Source organism: Hylaeus anthracinus, unplaced genomic scaffold (genome assembly GCF_026225885.1).
Source record: "Hylaeus anthracinus isolate JK02 unplaced genomic scaffold, UHH_iyHylAnth1.0_haploid 11991, whole genome shotgun sequence".
Taxonomy (NCBI): domain Eukaryota; kingdom Metazoa; phylum Arthropoda; class Insecta; order Hymenoptera; family Colletidae; genus Hylaeus; species Hylaeus anthracinus.
In genome coordinates, this window is record NW_026534339.1 from 294,951 (window position 1) to 314,931 (window position 19,981).

Sequence of the window (19,981 nt, forward strand, 5' to 3'; positions counted from 1 at the left end):
TCTTTTGAATGAGTCCTCATTCAGTCCAAAATATGCTAATATAAGGACGAAAAGCGAAAAATCCCGAACCCCTTTTTAGGTCCATTTTTCCCGGTAATGTCACTTCGCTGCATTACCCGTGTCTATCCCCTTAAGCTATTCCGCGTTGTGGCGCTACATGCCATGAAGCTAAATTCACGTGATAGCGTAACATCTTAAAAAAAGTGTATATAGTTTTTCTGTATATAAACGCATAGTTATTTCTGTATATAATAAAAATAGTATAGTCATGAAATACGCGACTTAACATTCAATTTTGTGAGTTCAGTTCGTTTCATATTTATGTATATGTAACAAGTAGTTTTCTCATAATATATTACAAATGTCGATTTCAATTTAATTTGGTTATGCCATTTGTTTCACAACTTTATTAATTTCTACGAAATCAGCTTGCTACGCTTTGTACGTGACACCCTGTATATTTAAATATGACACATTTTGCTACTAGAGCCTGTATGTTCACAATAGAACAATCTTTCTCTTCGATTTTCTACAAATACTTACAATTGAAATAGTAACGAAACAATTTTTCAGTTACAGTGTAATATTATGCAGTAGTATTTAAAAATGAATACTTTGTGGAAGAATACTCGTAAAGCTCTCAAAGACTTTGCTAATGTCCTAGTATGCAACAAGTGGTAATATTTAAATTAAGACTAAAATAGTCATATTTTATATTTCAAAGACAATTCATAATATCTCCATTTATTGTTTTTTTTTAAATTAACACAATTGTCATTGCTGTTATGATATACTATTGATTCGAATATATTTGTATATTTTTCATAATTAATCAACATTCTCGTAAGATATAAGTAAGAATATTATTCTTTATTTCAGTGGAAATGAATCAAAAAATACAATGAGATACAACAATTGTGGTCACTTTTTTTGTGATCATTGTATTGGAAGTAAGTCAGAATGTATCATATGTAACATGCCAGTGCAACCAATCGAAGTACATAGCGATCATATGATTAAAAGTCTTACATCTTACTGTAATATCATTGCAGACATAATAGATGAAAAGTATGTAAAAGAATGTTACTTTCAGAACCTCATATACCTCAATATTCAATAAATTGCTTGTTATTGTAAATAATTTATTATGCATAATATTAAATCATTTTAAGTATATAAATAAATACATGGGATGTGGTAGATTTATTGATACTTTATTTATGATAAAATAGCAGTTTGAAATTTGTTTTATAGTATTAAATATATTAGAGAAAGAAATCATAATTTATAGTATTATCAGTGAATTTGAATAATGTACATGTTATTTTGTAAAATGTACTAAATATTGAAAATATATTACAAATACATATACATATACATATACATATACATATACATATATATTACATATCTACTTTCTATGCAAAGTTGGTATAAATATTTTCAGAGAGTTATGGAATAAATCTACAAATTTTACAAGCATCAGACAAATACCTCCATTAATATTAAACTCAGAATCTAAAGCTATTAGTAAAAAAGCACTTAGAATACCAAAAACAAACATAAATAAACCAAATGCAAAAGGAGAGACAAAATTACATGCTGCGTGTCTGAAGGTATATCTTTTACGAATATGTATTTAGTTCTATAAATAATTAAAAGATATAAAATATCTATAAACTGTAATCCAGTTTAATTAGACGAACAAACAATGTTTTAGAATAACGAAGAGCATGTAAAAAGACTGTTAGCTGCGGGTGCAAATCCTAATACAAAAGATAACTATGGTTGGACTCCTTTAGTAAGTTGTTTAATTGGTTCTACAGTATAACTGCTTTCAATTAGAGTTTTGACATGCAATTTTGATAATATTGTGTATATGTTAATTATGTCATGCATTTTATCCATGTAGCAAGAAGTTGTAAATTATGGATTCACGAATATATGTCAGTTGCTCTTAGCATGTGGCACATCACCCAATATTCCAGGTGCAGAAAATAGAACACCATTACATGAAGCTGCCATACATAATAGATTAGAAGAAGCAAAGTTGCTCTTACAGTATTCTGCTAAAAAGAATGTGTATGACAAACATGGAAATACACCTATGTATGTGCAATCTGATTGTGCTTCTATTAAAAAAATAATTAATATTAGCTTATAATTAGGTCATCAATTAAAATATTATCGATTGTTATTTTATATTTCTCTACTGCAGGAACTACTGCAAGTCGTTTAAAGAATTGTGGAATCTTTTGACAAAAGGATGCGAGATCAATGACACATCTGAAACAATTGTGAATTCTACCTTAAATAGTACTCTAGAACAATCATTTTGTACCACACCATCGTTAAATACGTTTGTTGTATATGAACTAAATTTGAGGGAAGAAAATAGTAAATATTTACATCAGATGGTTTCAAAACATAAAATTAAAATTACATCTGTATTTCGGTATGTTAATTACAATATACTAATGCAACATAATAATTGTTTACAATGTAGGCTATATAATTTATAGTACATTATGCATGTAAATTGATATTATGGTAATAAAATTTGAAAATTCCATATTATAGAATCATATTTTAGGTCAACTGTAACTCATGTCGTAGTGGAAGCAAATAATCAAAATATTGTACAATTATCATACGACATAATGGTAGCACTTCTCCGTGGAAAATGGATACTTAATAGTGAATGTAAGATTATTGAAAAAATAACGTATATCAATTAGTATATATATAATAGTATGTATACAATACCGGATTTACCATAGGACTAAGGAGGCTATAGCTCCGGGCTCGTCTTCAACGGGACCTCATATTTTTCTCGGTAAAATTGTATGAAAACTCCTCAGTGATAACATTTTGTGGTCATGTAAAATAATTTGGCAATTCGTAACGTGCTCTTAATAATACATCGATCCTCGAAGAATTTGAATATGTTCTGTCAAAAACTATACAGATTTACATCGATCTACAATTGTAAATGAAAGATTATCCTCTCTGGTCTCTTTATTTATAGAAAAATGATTTGCTAAGATTTTAAAATTTTAACGATTTAATAATTGATTTTGCAAATATAAAATGTAGAAAAAGACTATTTTATTAAATATAAATAAATAATTTTAATAATAAATTTAATTTTCATTTAGTATATATATGTATATATATATATATATATATAATTGACACACACACACACACACACACACACACACACACACAATCACTGACATAAAGGGACCTCTACTGCTTTATTAGTCTCGGGCCTTCTCAAACGTAAATTCGGCACTGTATGTATAAATAAAATTATATAATTAATCTTTACATATTTTTTGTATATAAAGGGATTCAGTTAGTTTTGGATGTGGATGATATACTAGCCGTGGATTTAGAATTATTTGAAATTAGTGGTACTCCAATTATAGGTGTTCCAAAGAAAGCCAGAATAAATGCGCAGAACCAGGTAAAATTAATCATAAAATCAGCATACAAGTAATTTAAATACTATTTTGAGCTATTTCAATTGTGATTTCAGAATCCAGGTCTTTTCGACCAATGCCACTTTTACTTTGCTATGCAATCAATGAACACTTACTATGTAAGTGGCATGCAACTAACTAAAGATTCTCTATTGAAACTTGTCCGCGAAGGTAATGGGTCGGTTCTGACAAGAGAACCACGTCCAGACGATATAAAAGGCGAAGAACAAATTATCCCTTTTCATACTGCCAATGAACCTTCTCATCCATTATACAAGTGCACTTATTATATTATATACGTACCAGGAAGAGACGAGCCACGTGTAAAATATAATATGCCTCATATAAAAACGTTGCCGCTTTTATGGTTAATCGAATCTATAGAAAGATTTACATTGGTCGATCCGTCGCATCTAGGTTTATTGTAATAAGTTCTTATATTTTTTATATTTGTTTAACCTCTACGATAGTTACATACTTACGTTTTTTTTATTACTGTAACTAGTTCAATGTGAATTAATATTACTGAGAAATATAATACGATTTATAATTTTAATAGAATATAATCTTTATTACTAGTCGATACAAATTTTAATTTAAGAAAAACATATTTTTGTTTGCATACTTTTTTTAAAAAAACTTAAAACATTTACAAGTAGATAGTACTATTATAAACTAATATTTTAATTTTTGTTTAATTTTGTAACGTAAAGAATATTTTAATTCTGTACTATGATTACGAGAGATCAACCGTTGCGCAAAGAACGATAAATTCCAAAGGGAAATATCGTACGGTACCTCGTACATTTACTGGTAAAGTACCGCTAGCCGTGAACATATACATCTATATGTACGCTGTGAGGAAGAGAGAATGAAAAAAAAGACTGGTGTAGAGCGAGAGAGAAGTAAAGCGGAAGAACTGTACGAAGATAGTAGAATATAGAGAAAAACAAGAGATTCTAATATAGTCAGAAATAGATACCAAAAAGAGTAATCTAACCGAATATAGACAACTCGAAGAAAGTTAAGAAAATTAATTAGTAATTACTCGTAATGAAAGAACAACTATATTAGTCACTTTAATTACGGTTTACTGATAGTAATAAAAGTATATTAACGATACTAGTAAGATTTGGAATGTTCGACTTTATTTCTTGCATTATTAAAACTATACAATTACAAGCTGTATGTAACAAATTGTTGGTGTTTAGCAACCAAAATATTAAGTAAATAAGACTTATTATTTAAGATTAGTAAGATTTATTAAAAATTACATCAGTATCACTTGATGGAGTTTAATTATTGACTACTAAATTTTGTAATGCGTAATTTTCTTTCAGTCGAAAAGAATTAGTTTCCTCCATTAATTGTTTATAATCTTAAACAGAAATCGACAATGTTCTTGTCTATATACGAATCTCGAGTAACGAACAAAAGATAAATAACTTTCGATATATCATTCATAAAATAAAATTTTCACATCGAAAGCATAAAAATTCATTCAAATCTTGCTTGAGTTTGATGTTATTTTTGATGTTATTGTTAGAGTAATAAAAATGAAAAGTCTTCATAATAGCTTAAAGATATAGATTTTCAAAGGTATCGGGTATTCATGCCAACACCCCTTCCCCTCTTTCTAAATAATCCTCGTCAGTGAGGTCGGTCTTCGTCGATCGTTCTCTCTGCTTCTCCGGCTACTCGTTCTTTTCTCTCCTTTTTCTGACCAGTGTAAAAGAGGGGACCCACACCCTGACCCACAAGTGGGCCCCGGTACCTCCCCAGTTAGTCAGTCAGTCAAACAAGCCAAGCAGGCAATGCGGGCTCGCATAATACCGTGGCTGCCGAACTTGCGGTAAAGTAGTTTGACACGCACGTGTTCGAACCGGATAACGACAGTGTCTCCCTTCAGCTGTTTTTGCGGTCGCCTCTTTGGAATTGAAGAACAGCAAGAGAGACAGAGAAAGTTTAAGAACGAGGGAGGTTGAAGATGATACTGAGAACAGCCCCGAGGGGCATCATCTTTTTTCTCCTACTTACGCGATCCATCACTGCCCAGGATGACGATTCTTTGGCTGGAAGCTTCTTGTCAGGTAAATCAGTTCTTACCATTATCAGGCATCAATGTCTATTTTATACTGTTACTTTGCGTTTTCTTTTGCATTTTCACCAATTTTTCTGGGGTTTTAATTTCTTCTTTAAGTGAACATTTTCTTTATGATAATAATTGGTAGATTAACACTAAACCTACCACGATCGTTTGTAAACTTTTCTGTGTAGTTCTTATATAAAATATATAAATTATATGCAATTATATCTTTTTCAATTTAATACCAAAAAGTGACTTTAAGAACAGCCACTTGATCGATTCCGGAAATAGGTATAAATAAAATGTCGATAGGTTTAGCGTTAATTATATGTGAATGAAACAACAAGTAAAATGCACAAATTATGCGATCATTAATGTCTAATCAATGAAAGTGGGACCCTCTTTTGTTATGGCACGTCGATTTTTATGTTGATTTCTGTTTTTGAATACCTATGCGTATAAATGAACGTCGCTTGCCTCGTATCTTTCGTATACAAAGTAATCATATAACTGTATAAATGCAAATATAACTGTGATCAGCTATTAAGAATTAATAGCGAAAAATAGATTTTTAAACAATTTCCACATCTTTGTCATTTAATTAAGTTAAAGTTTGTTTTTTGATCATTCAGACTAACCTTTTCTCAATTACCTACCGTATTACTATTTTTCCCGCTTCTGAAACTAATCCAACAAAATTTTTCACCTCAACCCGATTTGCTTTCTTTCGCTAATGCCATGTAAGTATTATACAATTCCGATAAACGTGAAAGATTAATTCTGGGTTAATTCCGACCTCGTTCTGCGTACAGTTACTTCTCGGCTAGGAATTCTACGGTTGCGTGATGATTTTTCTTCGATTGTGGTCGCGTGAATGTACAGATTGGATTTTGCGTGAATAAAAGTGAATCAATTGTTGTAGTTTCTACAAGCTCAAGCACTGTGTATTTTTCGGCTCAAGCAGATCAAGAATTTCTCTGTGCATATTATCGATTCACGCAGTCGATTGTTTCCACTGTTCTGTGTCACCCTTATCTCTCTCTCACACACACACATGCGCGCGCGCGCACCTAGGCGCGTACAAAGATGACCACACAAAGAATTCGTAGAAAATCCACCATTACAACAATTCATTGTTCAAAGTTGTGAACGGTTTGCAGAGGCTAATAGAAATAAAATCAGCTCGTGCTACCAGAGGTTTCAAAAAGTAGAAACTCGCGTTTGTAAATGTTACGCTGGGTATAGGTAGTATCTGGAAGGATGCGACTGTCCCACTTACTTAGCAGTCGCACGCGCAGTACGGATAACGTTCGATCCACTGTTGGTGAGAAGGTAAAGCTAAGAAGTGTGCGCAATGATACACGTACGTATAACTATGTAGTAATAGTAGCTCACGGCGTATGATCAAAGAAATAAGAAAAACAGCGCACATTGTGCTGTACGTATACAGGGTGTCTAAAAAATGTTGTAACATCTTGAAAGGGGTGATTTGGGGGGTGATTTGAAACAACTTTTTCCTTTGCGAAAATGTCCGAGGCTTCGTTGAGGAGATATTAACGGAAAACACTGACCAATCAGAGCGCGAGTATGCCGGTGGAGCGAAGGCTATGCACTAAGCGGCCGCGCTCATACGCTACTGCGGCCGCTTCACCGGCTTACTCGCGTTCTGATTGGTCAGTGTTTTCCGTTAATATCTCCTCAACGAAGCCTCTGACAACATTTTTGCTAAGGAAAAAGTTGTTTCAAATCACCTCCCGAACCACCTCTTTCAAGGTGTTACAACATTTTTGGAACACCCTGTATATAGCAAAATCAATTTTGTGCCTCTATGCTCGACTCGTCATTTTGATAAAGTATGTACCAACATTCTAAATCCTCAACCTGATCTCTATTATGATGTATCTATTTACAGACGTTTACACACGTCTCTAACACATAACCTAAGTCTCAACCTGATGGACATTACGTGCAGCGTAATATATTTAGATTTAGGTTGCCCTCGGGGGCTGCAGCATACGCGTGTGCAGCTAGAGTACAGATTTAGCGGTCTCGAGGTACCCAGCTATAGGAAGGTTCAACAGACATGTAAAGGAATGGAATGCAAGAAGTTAAACATTATAATGTAAGAAGCTAAGGATTGATGTAAATCAATGTAATGTAACTGACTACATGTTAAAGGAATGGAATACAAGAAGTCAAGGAATAATATAAAGCATTGTAATGCAATAGGGCTATGTAAAACAATGTAACAAAGATGTATTAATAAGTATTATAGCTGAATGCAATGGGCTCTATAATAATAAAAAGAAAGGAACTTAGGTTATCAGATCGAGAACTTAGAAGGTTGGTACTTTAACGTAACAAAACACAGAGTAAATATTTGGACTCAAACTAGAGTTACGAAAATAAAATATAAATAATACATAAATATTAAATGATTGAATATGAAGGCACAGAATTAGTTGCTACACCTAATATACACGAACAGTTTGCAATTTGAACTTTGTCTATGATAAAGAGCTTTTAACAGTACAACTACCAATGCTTACCTAATGCACTCTTGCGCTATATACAGTTAGTTTCATAAGTATTCGTATACCTCTATGTCTATTGAGAAAAGTCTAAAGTAAATGATAGATTTGACGTTTCTAAATAAATGTTTCATTATAAATATGTCATGAATAAACTTTACACATGTACATATTTGTAATGAAACATTTATTTAGAAATATAAACCTATCATTTAATTTAGATAAGTTTTTTCAGTAGACATAGAGGGTATGAATACTTATAGGTCTGACTGTCTCTTTGAAAATTGAGAGTGGAGTAGCATATCAATTAATAAATATGACTTCAAATATTTATAAAAGCAGTTGTTAAAGACTGTTTAAGTGTTTTATGTATATTTATACATAAATCATTTATATTACAGTTTTCCTCAAGTTCTATATATCTGAGTGTCTGAATATCAAAGTAACGTAAAAAGTAGAAATTGTTTTACGTGAAATTGATTTTATAAGGAACACTAATTTAAGTTTTGTCAATTATGCTTGAACATTTCATTACCATGATCAGAGATTTCTTATGCAAACAGTAAGATAAATTCAAACTGTAAAAAAGAAGTACAGTAAAATACAATAAATTGTTAAATAGAAGTTATCTTTTATTCGTAATTTTAATAGTCACTATTATACTGTAGTATTTAAAGTATCTTGAAAACTAAATATACATAGTATCTCTTAAAGAGGTTAATAAACGTTACAATTTTTAATGTAATTTATTTTGCACTATTCAACTCAATAATGTGGCAGACACTGCAAATATTTTAATTTACATATCCATTTTAAAAGGATTCGATCTTTTACACATTGAAGTTATAGCATATCTGATTTAATCAAATCTAATTCCTATTGCATCCTTTTTTATGTTTTACCAAGGAAACGGAAATTTTAAGAGGCCTACAATGTAGTACGAGCAGTAACGATGTCGGTTATAGAAACAGTTTTATTATTATTATTATAATGAATTGGATAGGTGCACTAGTATGTCAATTACTTGTTCCTTTTTATATATTTAATTATTCTAATTGGGAATCTCATTACAAACATTTACTTATTATGGAAAGTGAATCATGGCATTAACCCATATTCTTCGAAAATTTCGATTATTTCTCAAATTAAACTTTATTGAAAGTTCATTGCAATATCTAAATTTGTATGCTAATTTTAAAATGCTACACAATGTTAATAGTACATTATACATAAACTGTAAAACTGTTACTTAGAGGCCATTAATGCGCACGTAACATCCTCGAGAAATTTTTCATGCTGAAATGAAAGAATGGAAGAAGTTCGTTAAACTGAAAGATCGCTTAGGTGATAATTAATAGAGTAGTGTAACACTGACACCGGCGTTATCCAACAATTGAAGGAAACATTTTCAGAATTTCTCAAGTCTGAAACATTTCATTCAATTGGACCCAATGAAGATGTTTAATCTGTTCAGTATAATTAAGTAATTTCAGTCGATAAAGAGTTTAACGTTTATAGATTATTTCATGTTGCAAAACACTGTTGAATGTATAGATGTATATCTTCCTAACGCGATTATGTTAGAAGAGGCACGTATAGTATTACCGAAGAGAGCTATGCGGTGGAGTCGAGCTGTTTAATTAACTACCGTTATGTTTGTTTGGGCCGTTATGCCTGCCAAAATGAAGACTGTAGAATCTACGTTATCATTTGTACGAATGTTCTGCATTTAGGCCTGAATTAAGAGGTCTCCAGATTTAGACAAAGTTTGGGGATTCCCTCAATAAATGATGAGGAGAGAAGTGGTTTGTTGGTATGTAGAACTTTCCCTACTCTTTGGATGGATTTTGCTTTTTATTTATTTATTTATTCCAGAAAAACAAAATATTACAAAGATATACATATACCTAATAACTATAAAAATAATCTAGTTGCTTGTGCATGGTTCTGGTTACTTAAAAATTCACTTAAAGATAATGCAAAGCTGGACTTAAAATTAATTTAACAAAGTTATATATTACATATTTTGTGATAATTAGATATATTAGCAAAATTTAGGTAATTATTATTCTAGTACCAGTAAGATTAACGATAACATAAATTTTATTTTTATGTATGCTTGAAAGGTATAAAATTAATTTTAATTTCTCCCAAGCAATTATACATTTATTTCTTAATTGTTAATAAATGCATTTAATTTATACATATTTTAAGTTCCTGTTCTTGCTTAATGAAATTTTGTTATGATTCCGTGGTTGAATAAAGAACAGCTTTTTTTTATTAATATAAAGTACATTGTTTAATTTGCCAATAGCTCACATCTTACAAAACAACCACACGCTCCTCTGGGCGTAGGAAACAAAAAAAACATCATTGGTACCATTCGATAAAACAAAAGAAAAATCAGATATTAAGCAGTCTCTGACGCAGTTTTTCAAATTGCTTCTCGTCCAACGCTTTCGTGAAAATGTTAGCAATTTACTCTCTTGTATTTAAGTAAATGAGACGTATGGTTCTCTCAATGCGTTGGTTTATAAATTTCCGTCTTATTTCAATGTGCTTTTTTCCTTTTGTCAGTTTTCCTTCAGGATTCTCCAGTATGTGAATTGCAGCTTTATTGTCGACATACAAATCAGTTGGGTCAGACACGTCCCCAATTTCAAGTTCTTTGATCATTCTTCTCAACCAACAGACTTCCTGTATTCCATTTGTGCCACCACGATATTCAGCTTCGGCTGATGAAATTTAAGTGACTGATTGTTTTTGGGTATTCCAGACAATTGGGCCTCCAAACTCAATTAAAATGCCAGTCGTGAAAATCCTATCTTCTTCTGTTCCACCATAATCAGAGTCGGTATATGCCTTCAAACTCGTCGTTTCTCCGACAATGAAGATTCCAAATTCCTCAGTCCCTCTCAAATATCGAAGTATACGTTCAATCATTTTCCAGCCACTTACATTTCGTTGACTGACTCTTCGAATCAAATAGTTTGTTGCAAAACTAATATTTGGCCTCGAAATTGTTGATAGATGAAGTAGACTTCCAATTGACTTCCATTCTTGTCAGTTAACATTCCAGGCTCCATGGATGTCACAACCGCGTGTACATCCTCAAAACCAAATCGAGCCAGTACTTTTCGAGCGTACCTTTGTTGTGTAACAAGTATCCCTTCGTTCATTCGGCGAATCAACATTCCTAAGTAATATAGTCTTCCATCTTCTGGTGCGATAGATCTTACAAGGGGAGGCCGCGAACTGGGGGTCACCGATTTGAATCAGCTTTTAACACAGTACAGGGTGTCCCAAAAATATTGTAACACCTTGAAAGGGGTGGTTCGGGAGGTGATTTGAAACAACTTTTTCCTTAGGGAAAATGTTTTCCGAGGCTTTGTTAAGGAGACTAAGTACATGAAAAAGTGGAGGACTCAAGAAGTTATCATTGAAAAATAGAAGATCCCCATAAAAAACTACAAGAAAGTAGAAAAAGATATGAAATCGAAATGAGCTGCCAGTACATGGAGGTGGTTTCCAACACAGTGCAATGACTACGCTGTGTAACACAATGTAAAATTCGGTGCTTTCCAACTATGCGCAGCTAAAATGCTGTGCTTGGCGTGGCCAGGCAAGGTCAAGGTGTCGATGAATAAGAATTATTTTAAAACGCTAAATAATAAAAGTATACACATATTGTCAGAGTTTTTGGCTGACAAACTATCTGAAAGCTTGCGAGAGTAAAGGTATCGGCATCGATGAATGATCTTGGAAATATTTTAAAACGCAATATAATGAAAGGGTACTCATAATATTGTCAGAGTTTTAAATTGACAAATTATCTGAAAGTCTGTGAGAGAGAAAGTATGGGTATTGTTGATCTAAGAATGCCTTGCCTTGCCACGCCAAGCACAGCATTTTAGCTGCGCATAGTTGGAAAGCACCGAATTTTACATTGTGTTACACAGCGTAGTCATTGCACTGTGTTGAAAACCACCTCCATGTACTGGCAGCTCATTTTGATTTCACATCTTTTTCTACTTTCTTGTAGTTTTTTATGGGGATCTTCTATTCTATTCTATTCTATTTTTCAATAATAACTCCTTGAGTCTTCCACTTTTTCATGTACTTGGCGTAATTTTGTTACTTTTTTGAAGTTTTTAATGAGTTATTAACTCACCTACAATGTATACAATGCAATTTTTTAAAATTATATTTTCCCTCTTGGATGTTCATAAACTTTTATCCCTTTCGCCTTGATCGTTATAAGAAAAAAAAACGTGAAGTAATAAACTGGAAATTAAGTAGGTAGTAGAAAGAAAAAAAGATTTCTTTCTATCATTATACTAATAATTGATCATAGGAATTTAACAATCGTACTACACTCACCTTGTATTATTTAAAATGTACAATTGACTTCATATAACAAATTTTCCGATTCCTAAATTTTAATTTTCCTATGACTTGTTATTGAACCAAAATATTCAATGATCATTAATTAATTTACTCAAATAAAGTTTCTCCTGTTTGCACAGGTTTATTAGACTCCATAACAAGTACAGCCAACAGTGCAGATTGTCCAGGGGTATGTGTCCACGCGTTTGCAACATTAATATGTTACGAAGTTCTCGAGCATGTACAATGCCCTACCAGCATGAGATGTTGCATCGAAGCACCTATAAATGGTACCTCAACGTCTTCTGAAAACGTTCTCGATGACGATAGTCAGACACCAACTATAATTACCACCGTGAAGACGTCGACGATGGGACCTGTAAACACGACCACATCCTCAACGATTACACCACCTACGACTGCTTCGTCAATTGCTACAAAGACTACCTCTGTATGCTTACAAGACAATAGTTATTAATTTAAAGAGTATTCTCGCATAGCGAATAAAAATGTTTCTAATATTTCAAAAGCCAATACATATAAAAAAAAGCTACAATAATTTTGAATCACAATCAGTCTGAAAACGAATAAGCAATTCATTTCATTCCTAGTTTATTTTCCTTATTATGAATACAAATGTTGTACACAGACAGGAATATTGTTTGAAAATCTGTACTTGGAAAGAAAGTTAGGAAATTTGGAAATATAACACGTTTTGAAACATTCTGTACAAGTAGTTGATCCATAGCACAAGAGTATTTTTCATAAAAAAAAATACAAATTTTTGTTTATCATGATGTAGTTTAACTCCCCTCCAGTGGCCGGAGTCTTGGCGGCATTGGCGGGGAAGTCCCCCGCAGCCGCTCAACCCCTGCTGCTCTTCTCCGCAGGGGCAGGCATCGATGCGAGGGGCGTCCCCACGCCCACACCCTCCTTGCTGGCGGTCTCCTTCTGCATCATTACTACAGGGTGATCCGCTCGCTAATAGACACAATGGACAACCACAACAATACCCAACCGTCATTGTTACCCAACCGTCATTGTTGTGGTTGTCCATTGTGTCTACTAGCAAGCGGATCACCCTGTACCTCGCAAAAGGAGACCACCGCCTTCCACGTACAGCTCATTGCTGGTTAGTTGGCTTGCGGCATCCCCAACCGCACGCATCTTCGGTCCTCTAGAGAGAGGGACGCTCGGTCCGCCTAAACCACACCAGGTTCCCCCATTTTTTCGAGTAGCCGCGCTGCATAGGCGTAAGGTCCACTACTTTCTTTCTTCTATCCGTTTTCAACGACTGTCTCGTTGTCCGCAGTCTCGAGACGTCCGGTGCCCGAGGGTTAACGTTACGCCAATGGTTTCTATTGCTCTCTCGCTCTATCTTGTTCGCGGCCTTTGTCGCACGGCAGCGTTTGTCTAGGCCAATACCGAAAATGCTTATTTTGACCTGGCCAATACCACGAATACACAAAGATGCGTGCGGGGGGGAGGGGGGTGCCGACCTGCCGCGAGCCAACTAACCAGCAATGAGCTGTACTGTCGCTCGCAACCATATAGACATTCAAGTATGTTTTGTTTTTCAGGGTAATCAGATGGAAACAACCGACAAGAATTCGAGTATGTACCTTTTCTTCCATATAGCATGTTTATTATCTTTGTAATGGATAATAGTAGGTTTAAATACGCAAACGAGATAAAACACATTTTACAAAAAAAACATTATGCAATGATAGCTAATTTTAATCAAGTATAAGATTGTTTGCTTAGATATTAGAATATATTATTTTCTGAATGTGGAGAATAAGTAGAAAGTTTGAAAGTAGGCAATTGTTTCATTCCATTAGTTGTTAATGAAGAAACGAAAAATGTTCAATTTCTATCTGATAAACATTTGTCGAATGAGAAATTATTTTTTACAGCAAAAACCTGTTCAGGGATTTGCATGGCTGAGAGAATTGCCGATTACTGTGATGCTGTTCTGGTGATAGACTCTCTGTGCAAGCCAGGATATAAGTGTTGCGTATCTAGGGATGCGTTTGGAGATACTCCTCCGCCAGAATTGTTAGTAATTGACAGAACAAATTCAAGTCGCGTGGATGAGAAAACTGGTGTCAGTACATTGTATAAAGGTCCTCTATCTCCTACAACTGCGAAGCCAAATTCGTCCATCTCTACGAGCATGGTTACGACTACACCAGCTACAACTGGTACAATGGCAAAACAACCAACGACCACGACGCGACCAAAGATTACAGTCAAGAAACCATGTAAAGGCGAATGCGTTAGTGGATTCTTTGCGCTTCTTTGTGACAAGGTGGATGGAGAAGCTGAATGTCCTGATGATGGATCGTGTTGTATCATCGATGCTTTTTTGAAAACGGTAATAATTTGAATTACTTGAATTATTATTTGTTTACTGAAAGGAATATTTGGAAAATTAAATAATATATTATAATTGTAAGGGTAGTTAAATTTTTTTGTGAACATTGAAGTATTAATTATTACAATTCAATTAGGAAACGACAACAGTTCGACCGACTACGAAATCACCACAGCCAACATTACAACCATGTCCTGGATTTTGTTTGTTAACCATTATGGCAGCCTTTTGTGAACGGCCAAACCTGATAATACCAAAAACAACAACCTGTCAATCTGGATCCATCTGTTGTGACAACACGAAAAGTTCACCGCAGGTGATTCTATTTATTGTTTTCAGTAGAACCTTTTCAAGGGAACGAATAAATTAAGGCAAGTAAGATAATGGGTAATCTATGTAAAAAAAAGAAAGACTGAAATCAATTATTGGCATATAGAGAGTAAGCGTAGTGACACCATCTTCTTCGTATCAGACTCCAAGGCCAAGACCAAAGTCCACACCAAGGCCATCGATTACCACGGTTTCTTTACCACCAGATCCTCGCCCAGAGTGTCCTGGTTCCTGCATCGTTTCTTACTTATCTTTCACTTGTTTCAGTAAGTATTTATTCGTTTTATATTTACTGTTTTCTAATTTAGCTATTTTTTTTCTATGTATACAGTTTAATAGAAAATTAATTGGTTATTACGTATTACTATATTATCGAGTATTTTGTTTTCTACCTGTAAATCATTTATTTCATTTTCATTTTGTAACTGTAGATGGTTGGAAAAAGTTGTTCCAGGTGTGAGAAATATTTTGCAATGATTTACTTGTAGGAAATGCTGAACTGACGAATTTGTTCAAATGCAAGAAACAAGGACATCAGTGTTGTGCACCAAAATCATTGATCCGAGAATTTAGCGGTGGAAATTCGAGCGAGCCAATTTTAACTAACAGAAATGATACTATGTATGTCACATCGAGACCGTACACAACGCCACTCACAACAACAATATGTAAGATACAAAATACATTGATACATCTTTTATTTACACTGTATCATACTAATAATTATACTTTACATTATTTTGTATTGAGTCGGTAAATATTCAAAACGAAGATAGAATAGAAAGGAATCGTTGATTTTATAGATGAAATAACTACAATGACAACAACCATGAGAAGTCCTGTGTACAGTAAGTATGTATGTGGCGTAAAAGGAACTTCTCGTGGACCAATTCAAACTCGTAGCTTGGACAGAGGAGCACGCGTTGTTGGCGGAGAAGATGCAGATGCGAACGAATGGTGTTGGCAAGTTGCTTTAATTAATTCCCTCAACCAATATCTTTGTGGAGGTGCACTCATCGGAACACAATGGGTTCTTACAGCAGCACACTGCGTTACAAAGTAAGATTTCGTATAACTAAAATATTAGCTTTATTAGTTTCTTTACAAAGTTGTGGAGCTTCTAATACGACACGGTATACATATAATAATAATTGGGTTGTGGACGTGTAGTTGCAGACAGAGTAATGACATATTCGCGTATATTATTGAAACGAAAGATAAAATTATAAATTATGAGAAAAGTGAGAACTCTTATGGTGACATTGTGATATTTTTATGTACAGTATCGTGAGGTCTGGAGATGCGATTTACGTGAGGGTTGGCGATCATGACTTAACTAGAAAATATGGAAGTCCTGGTGCTCAGACTTTACGAGTGGCAACAACTTATATTCACCACAATCATAACAGCCAAACTTTAGATAACGATATCGCACTATTAAAACTTCATGGTCAAGCAGAGCTTAAAGACGGTGTTTGTCTTGTATGTTTACCTGCACGAGGAGTTAGTCATACAGCTGGCAAACGATGTACTGTTACCGGTTACGGATATATGGGAGAAGGTAAACTTTTGCATAACTCTAAAAATTAATTTTTTCGTAACTATCTACAATCAATTTCAAGATAACACGTGTAATTTGATTCTTGACTAATTGATGAATGGTATGGTTTTTTAAGACGATTATAACAGTAAACTAAATTTCTTTTGTATATATACTAATTCAATATATGATTTTATATACGCGTGTATAGCTGGTCCAATCCCTCTCAGAGTACGCGAAGCTGAAATACCAATCGTGAGCGATGCTGAATGTATAAGAAAAGTGAATGCTGTGACCGAAAAGATCTTCATTTTACCAGCAAGTAGTTTTTGCGCTGGTGGCGAACAAGGCAACGATGCATGCCAGGTGAATATAATACCCATATTATATGTACCAGGTAAATATAATATAGTATTGTCTCGAAATAATGAACTCGGTCGGGACCGGTGAGTTGCTTATTTCGAGAGAGGTATAGTCGCTTGCTGATCGGTTGGCGCGCGATCACCAAACTAGAGGGGTACTGAGGGGACAGGGGATCGCTCGGTCCTCTAGAGAAAGGGACGTTCGGTCCGCCTAAACTTCCCCCTTTTTTTCGAGCAGTCACACTGCATAGGCGTTTTCTGATACCTGAATAGTGACTGGCTCCGTCGATCGTGCGGGCGTCCGGTGTTCGAGGGTTAACCTTACGCCAATGATTACTATTGCCCTCTCACTCTATCTTGTTCACGATCTTCGTCTCGCGGTAGTGTTAGCCTAGGCCAATACCAAAAATATGTATTTTCACCTGGCCAATACCGAAGATGCGTGTAGGTAGGGGTGTCGACCTTCCGCGCGCCAACTCAGCAGCAAGCGACTATATACTATTCGGCTTGACTTTGTTCTCGACCGAGATGAGGGGGGAACCCGTAGAAAAAACAGGGTTCGGTGTAGCGGCAAACTACATACATAATAGTATTGTTTCGGAGAATACACACGCCAGAGAAAGAGAAAATATTACACATGTTCTGTGCTCTTTTCACTAATCTGTTCGGCTTCTCGCTTTCACGGACCTCTCATTTCTTTTCGGATCTCTCACTCGGCAAACGACTTCAAACAAAAAGGTGGGGATAGCTTATTTCGAGGCGGAAAACAGTTGCTTATTTCGAGACAATACTGTACTCATATTATATGATAGCATTTAATATCAGTATTATTATTTATTAACTATATCAGTAATTAGTACTATGAATTATGTGCTATATCTATTCAACAGTAGCATATAAACTAGTAGTAAAAATTAGTAATATAATAATAATATATTTGTATTATTTTTGTACTATTTCAACAAATTCCAGTAAAAATTGCGTAGTTATGAAATTTTAATATTTAGGGTGACGGAGGAGGTCCTCTAGTATGTCAAGATGATGGATTCTACGAATTGGCTGGTCTTGTTTCATGGGGATTTGGTTGCGGAAGACTGGATGTTCCTGGCGTTTACGTCAAAGTTTCGGCGTTTATTGGTTGGATTAACCAAATCATTTCCGTTAATAATCTTTAGCTTTTTGTATTCTATTTATAAAAATTAAAATACTTATTGATTAAGAGAACGTATAGTACCTTAACGCGCTTGATGATGTAACATCTTATGTTACGTATCTAGCAAAGATTCCAAAAGGAAGTTTCTTTTGATGTACGATAAATAAGAACTAAATTCGCGCAAAATTCGAATTTTATAATGTTACAATATTTGTGACATATTTAACATAAATCAAGTTTTTACAAGGTAAATAAAATTTTGTTATATTAACATAATTTTACGTAGTAAGACAGTAAACTTCCGTTTGTTAAATTTTTTAAATGCATATAATTTCAAATTTAATCATTTAAGGATTACTTTCATCAAAAAGGAATAATCATTTGTAGCTCAAAATAATGTTAACATTATTGAAATTCTCGGAGAGAACTTAAGTTAGAGGCTTTCAAAGTACGAAAAGCATACCAAAACTAAAAACGATTATTTAATTTGTAAATACCACGATGAAAAGAAATAAGTTTGGCGTTTTTTGGTTATATAAATGTTTTCTTATTTATTATGATACAGTCGAAAGATTATTGTAGTTTAAACAATTTTACAATATTTCTGAGAAATCAAATATTGGTGAGATATATTAAGATTAATTTATGATTTTTCTTCTAGTAATCGTGCCATCAAGTGCGTCAATAATAGGTGACAATGGTATTTTTTTACGCAACATATGGTTTTGATTAAGTAGCCAACTATTATTATTTAATAGTAGGGACAGATATGCATATTATTTATTTATATAAAATCGCTACTTGCAAGAGCCAATTTCGTAGAAACGACATGATGTCAAAAAGTGTCAAGTAGCAATGATAATGAATTGCGAAGTTCGGAAGTTTGTTACTTACTAGTGAGCAGAAACATCAATTTCTATCTTAATTTTGTATTTGAATGGGAGCGAATGCGTGTATCTTTCCTAATATTACGTTGACAATGAATACTCTAACATAAACGTTGGTTTGGGTATCAGTAGATCGTAATCAGTAGATTAGAGAAAAGATACTTGCTTCAAGTTTTAATTTTTATTAAGCTTCTGGTATAAAATTTACAAGATTTTGTTGAAAAAGGTTAGCCCTCTAAAGTTGAAGTATTATGTGACGAGTAGTGGTCAAATTCTTGCAAATCTGATCCAAAAGACCTAGAGGCACCTTTACACGAGAATTAGTAATAGGTTACGTACGACTTCGTTATTAGTATTATACGTATGTATACAACAATGTCTCCATAACTGCACAAGCTCGGGACTGACCTGCAGTTATCATAGAGTTCGTATATTCTTTGATGTTTACCGACGAGCTTTGAACGTAGAGGACAGCGAATAAAGAAAAGGACGGAGCGAAAACACCAGAGTATGTCGGGAAGACAATTTAATGCAACGGTGAAATATTTTTATTATTAGCTTTTTTGATGTAAAACTTTTGCCATCATATTCTTGGCATTTTTCTGATTAAAAAAGAGACCAAACACGACATAAATCGGATAATATTTACCATGCATCTTTTTTTAGTTAGTATCCTACACTATATGATACATAATACACAAGTTGTTACAAGTTAATATGTTGTGAATTACGTAGGGTTTGATCTCATTTTAATCTGAAAAAGACCAGAAATATGGCGTTAAAAGTTTTATAACAAAAAAATTAATTATAAAAAAAGTTTCACCGTTGGATTAAATTGCCT

The 19,981-nt window shown here is 33.8% G+C and overlaps 2 protein-coding genes and 1 long non-coding RNA gene across 12 annotated transcripts; 2 read left to right on the forward strand and 1 right to left on the reverse strand.

Moving 5' to 3' along the window:
- Nucleotides 1–310: 310 nt before the first annotated feature.
- LOC128888298 (BRCA1-associated RING domain protein 1-like) lies at nt 311–4,421 on the forward strand. Of its 4 annotated transcripts, none has more exons than XM_054145024.1 (10): nt 311–441; nt 574–677; nt 880–1,068; nt 1,448–1,616; nt 1,721–1,801; nt 1,913–2,109; nt 2,219–2,455; nt 2,594–2,703; nt 3,354–3,472; nt 3,545–4,421. In XM_054145024.1, the coding sequence occupies exons 2-10, from the start codon at nt 607–609 to the stop codon at nt 3,914–3,916; spliced, it is 1,545 nt and encodes a 514-aa protein (XP_054000999.1). In that variant the 5' UTR covers nt 311–441; nt 574–606; the 3' UTR covers nt 3,917–4,421. The 4 variants fall into 4 exon arrangements, with proteins under 4 accessions (XP_054000999.1, XP_054001001.1, XP_054000997.1 ...); XM_054145022.1 differs by having other exon boundaries at nt 344–492; XM_054145026.1 differs by lacking the exon at nt 574–677 and having other exon boundaries at nt 337–441.
- A 193-nt stretch (nt 4,422–4,614) lies between these two features.
- Nucleotides 4,615–6,842, reverse strand: LOC128888309 (uncharacterized). The gene is made up of 2 exons (XR_008460223.1): nt 5,526–6,842; nt 4,615–5,415 (listed from the first exon to the last, which is right to left on the reverse strand). It is a non-coding gene; the product is annotated as an uncharacterized LOC128888309 (long non-coding RNA).
- Nucleotides 6,767–19,370, forward strand: LOC128888294 (protein masquerade). 7 transcript variants are annotated; one of them, XM_054145014.1, is made up of 14 exons: nt 6,963–7,427; nt 7,487–7,696; nt 7,753–7,917; nt 8,507–12,400; nt 12,632–12,942; nt 14,072–14,105; nt 14,408–14,868; nt 15,005–15,184; nt 15,305–15,464; nt 15,687–15,866; nt 16,002–16,257; nt 16,482–16,759; nt 16,950–17,104; nt 18,108–19,370. In XM_054145014.1, exons 4-14 carry the CDS (start codon nt 12,325–12,327, stop codon nt 18,273–18,275), a joined length of 2,259 nt encoding a protein of 752 aa, XP_054000989.1. In that variant the 5' UTR covers nt 6,963–7,427; nt 7,487–7,696; nt 7,753–7,917; nt 8,507–12,324; the 3' UTR covers nt 18,276–19,370. The 7 variants fall into 7 exon arrangements, with proteins under 7 accessions (XP_054000993.1, XP_054000994.1, XP_054000989.1 ...); XM_054145013.1 differs by having other exon boundaries at nt 7,487–7,917; XM_054145015.1 differs by having other exon boundaries at nt 7,487–7,917; nt 15,341–15,464.
- Nucleotides 19,371–19,981: the final 611 nt, after the last annotated feature.

Excerpts from the sequence above, each read along its gene's own strand:
- LOC128888294 (XM_054145013.1), top strand. The coding sequence starts at position 12,325 with ATGTTCATAAACTTTTATCCCTTTCGCCTTGATCGTTATAAGAAAAAA. Across the intron at positions 15,465-15,686 it reads CTTATCTTTCACTTGTTTCA|GAAATGCTGAACTGACGAAT; the intron begins GTAAGTATTTAT and ends ATTTACTTGTAG. Across the intron at positions 15,867-16,001 it reads GCCACTCACAACAACAATAT|ATGAAATAACTACAATGACA; the intron begins GTAAGATACAAA and ends TTGATTTTATAG.
- LOC128888298 (XM_054145024.1), top strand. The coding sequence starts at position 607 with ATGAATACTTTGTGGAAGAATACTCGTAAAGCTCTCAAAGACTTTGCT. Across the intron at positions 1,617-1,720 it reads TACATGCTGCGTGTCTGAAG|AATAACGAAGAGCATGTAAA; the intron begins GTATATCTTTTA and ends ACAATGTTTTAG. Across the intron at positions 3,473-3,544 it reads GAATAAATGCGCAGAACCAG|AATCCAGGTCTTTTCGACCA; the intron begins GTAAAATTAATC and ends TTGTGATTTCAG.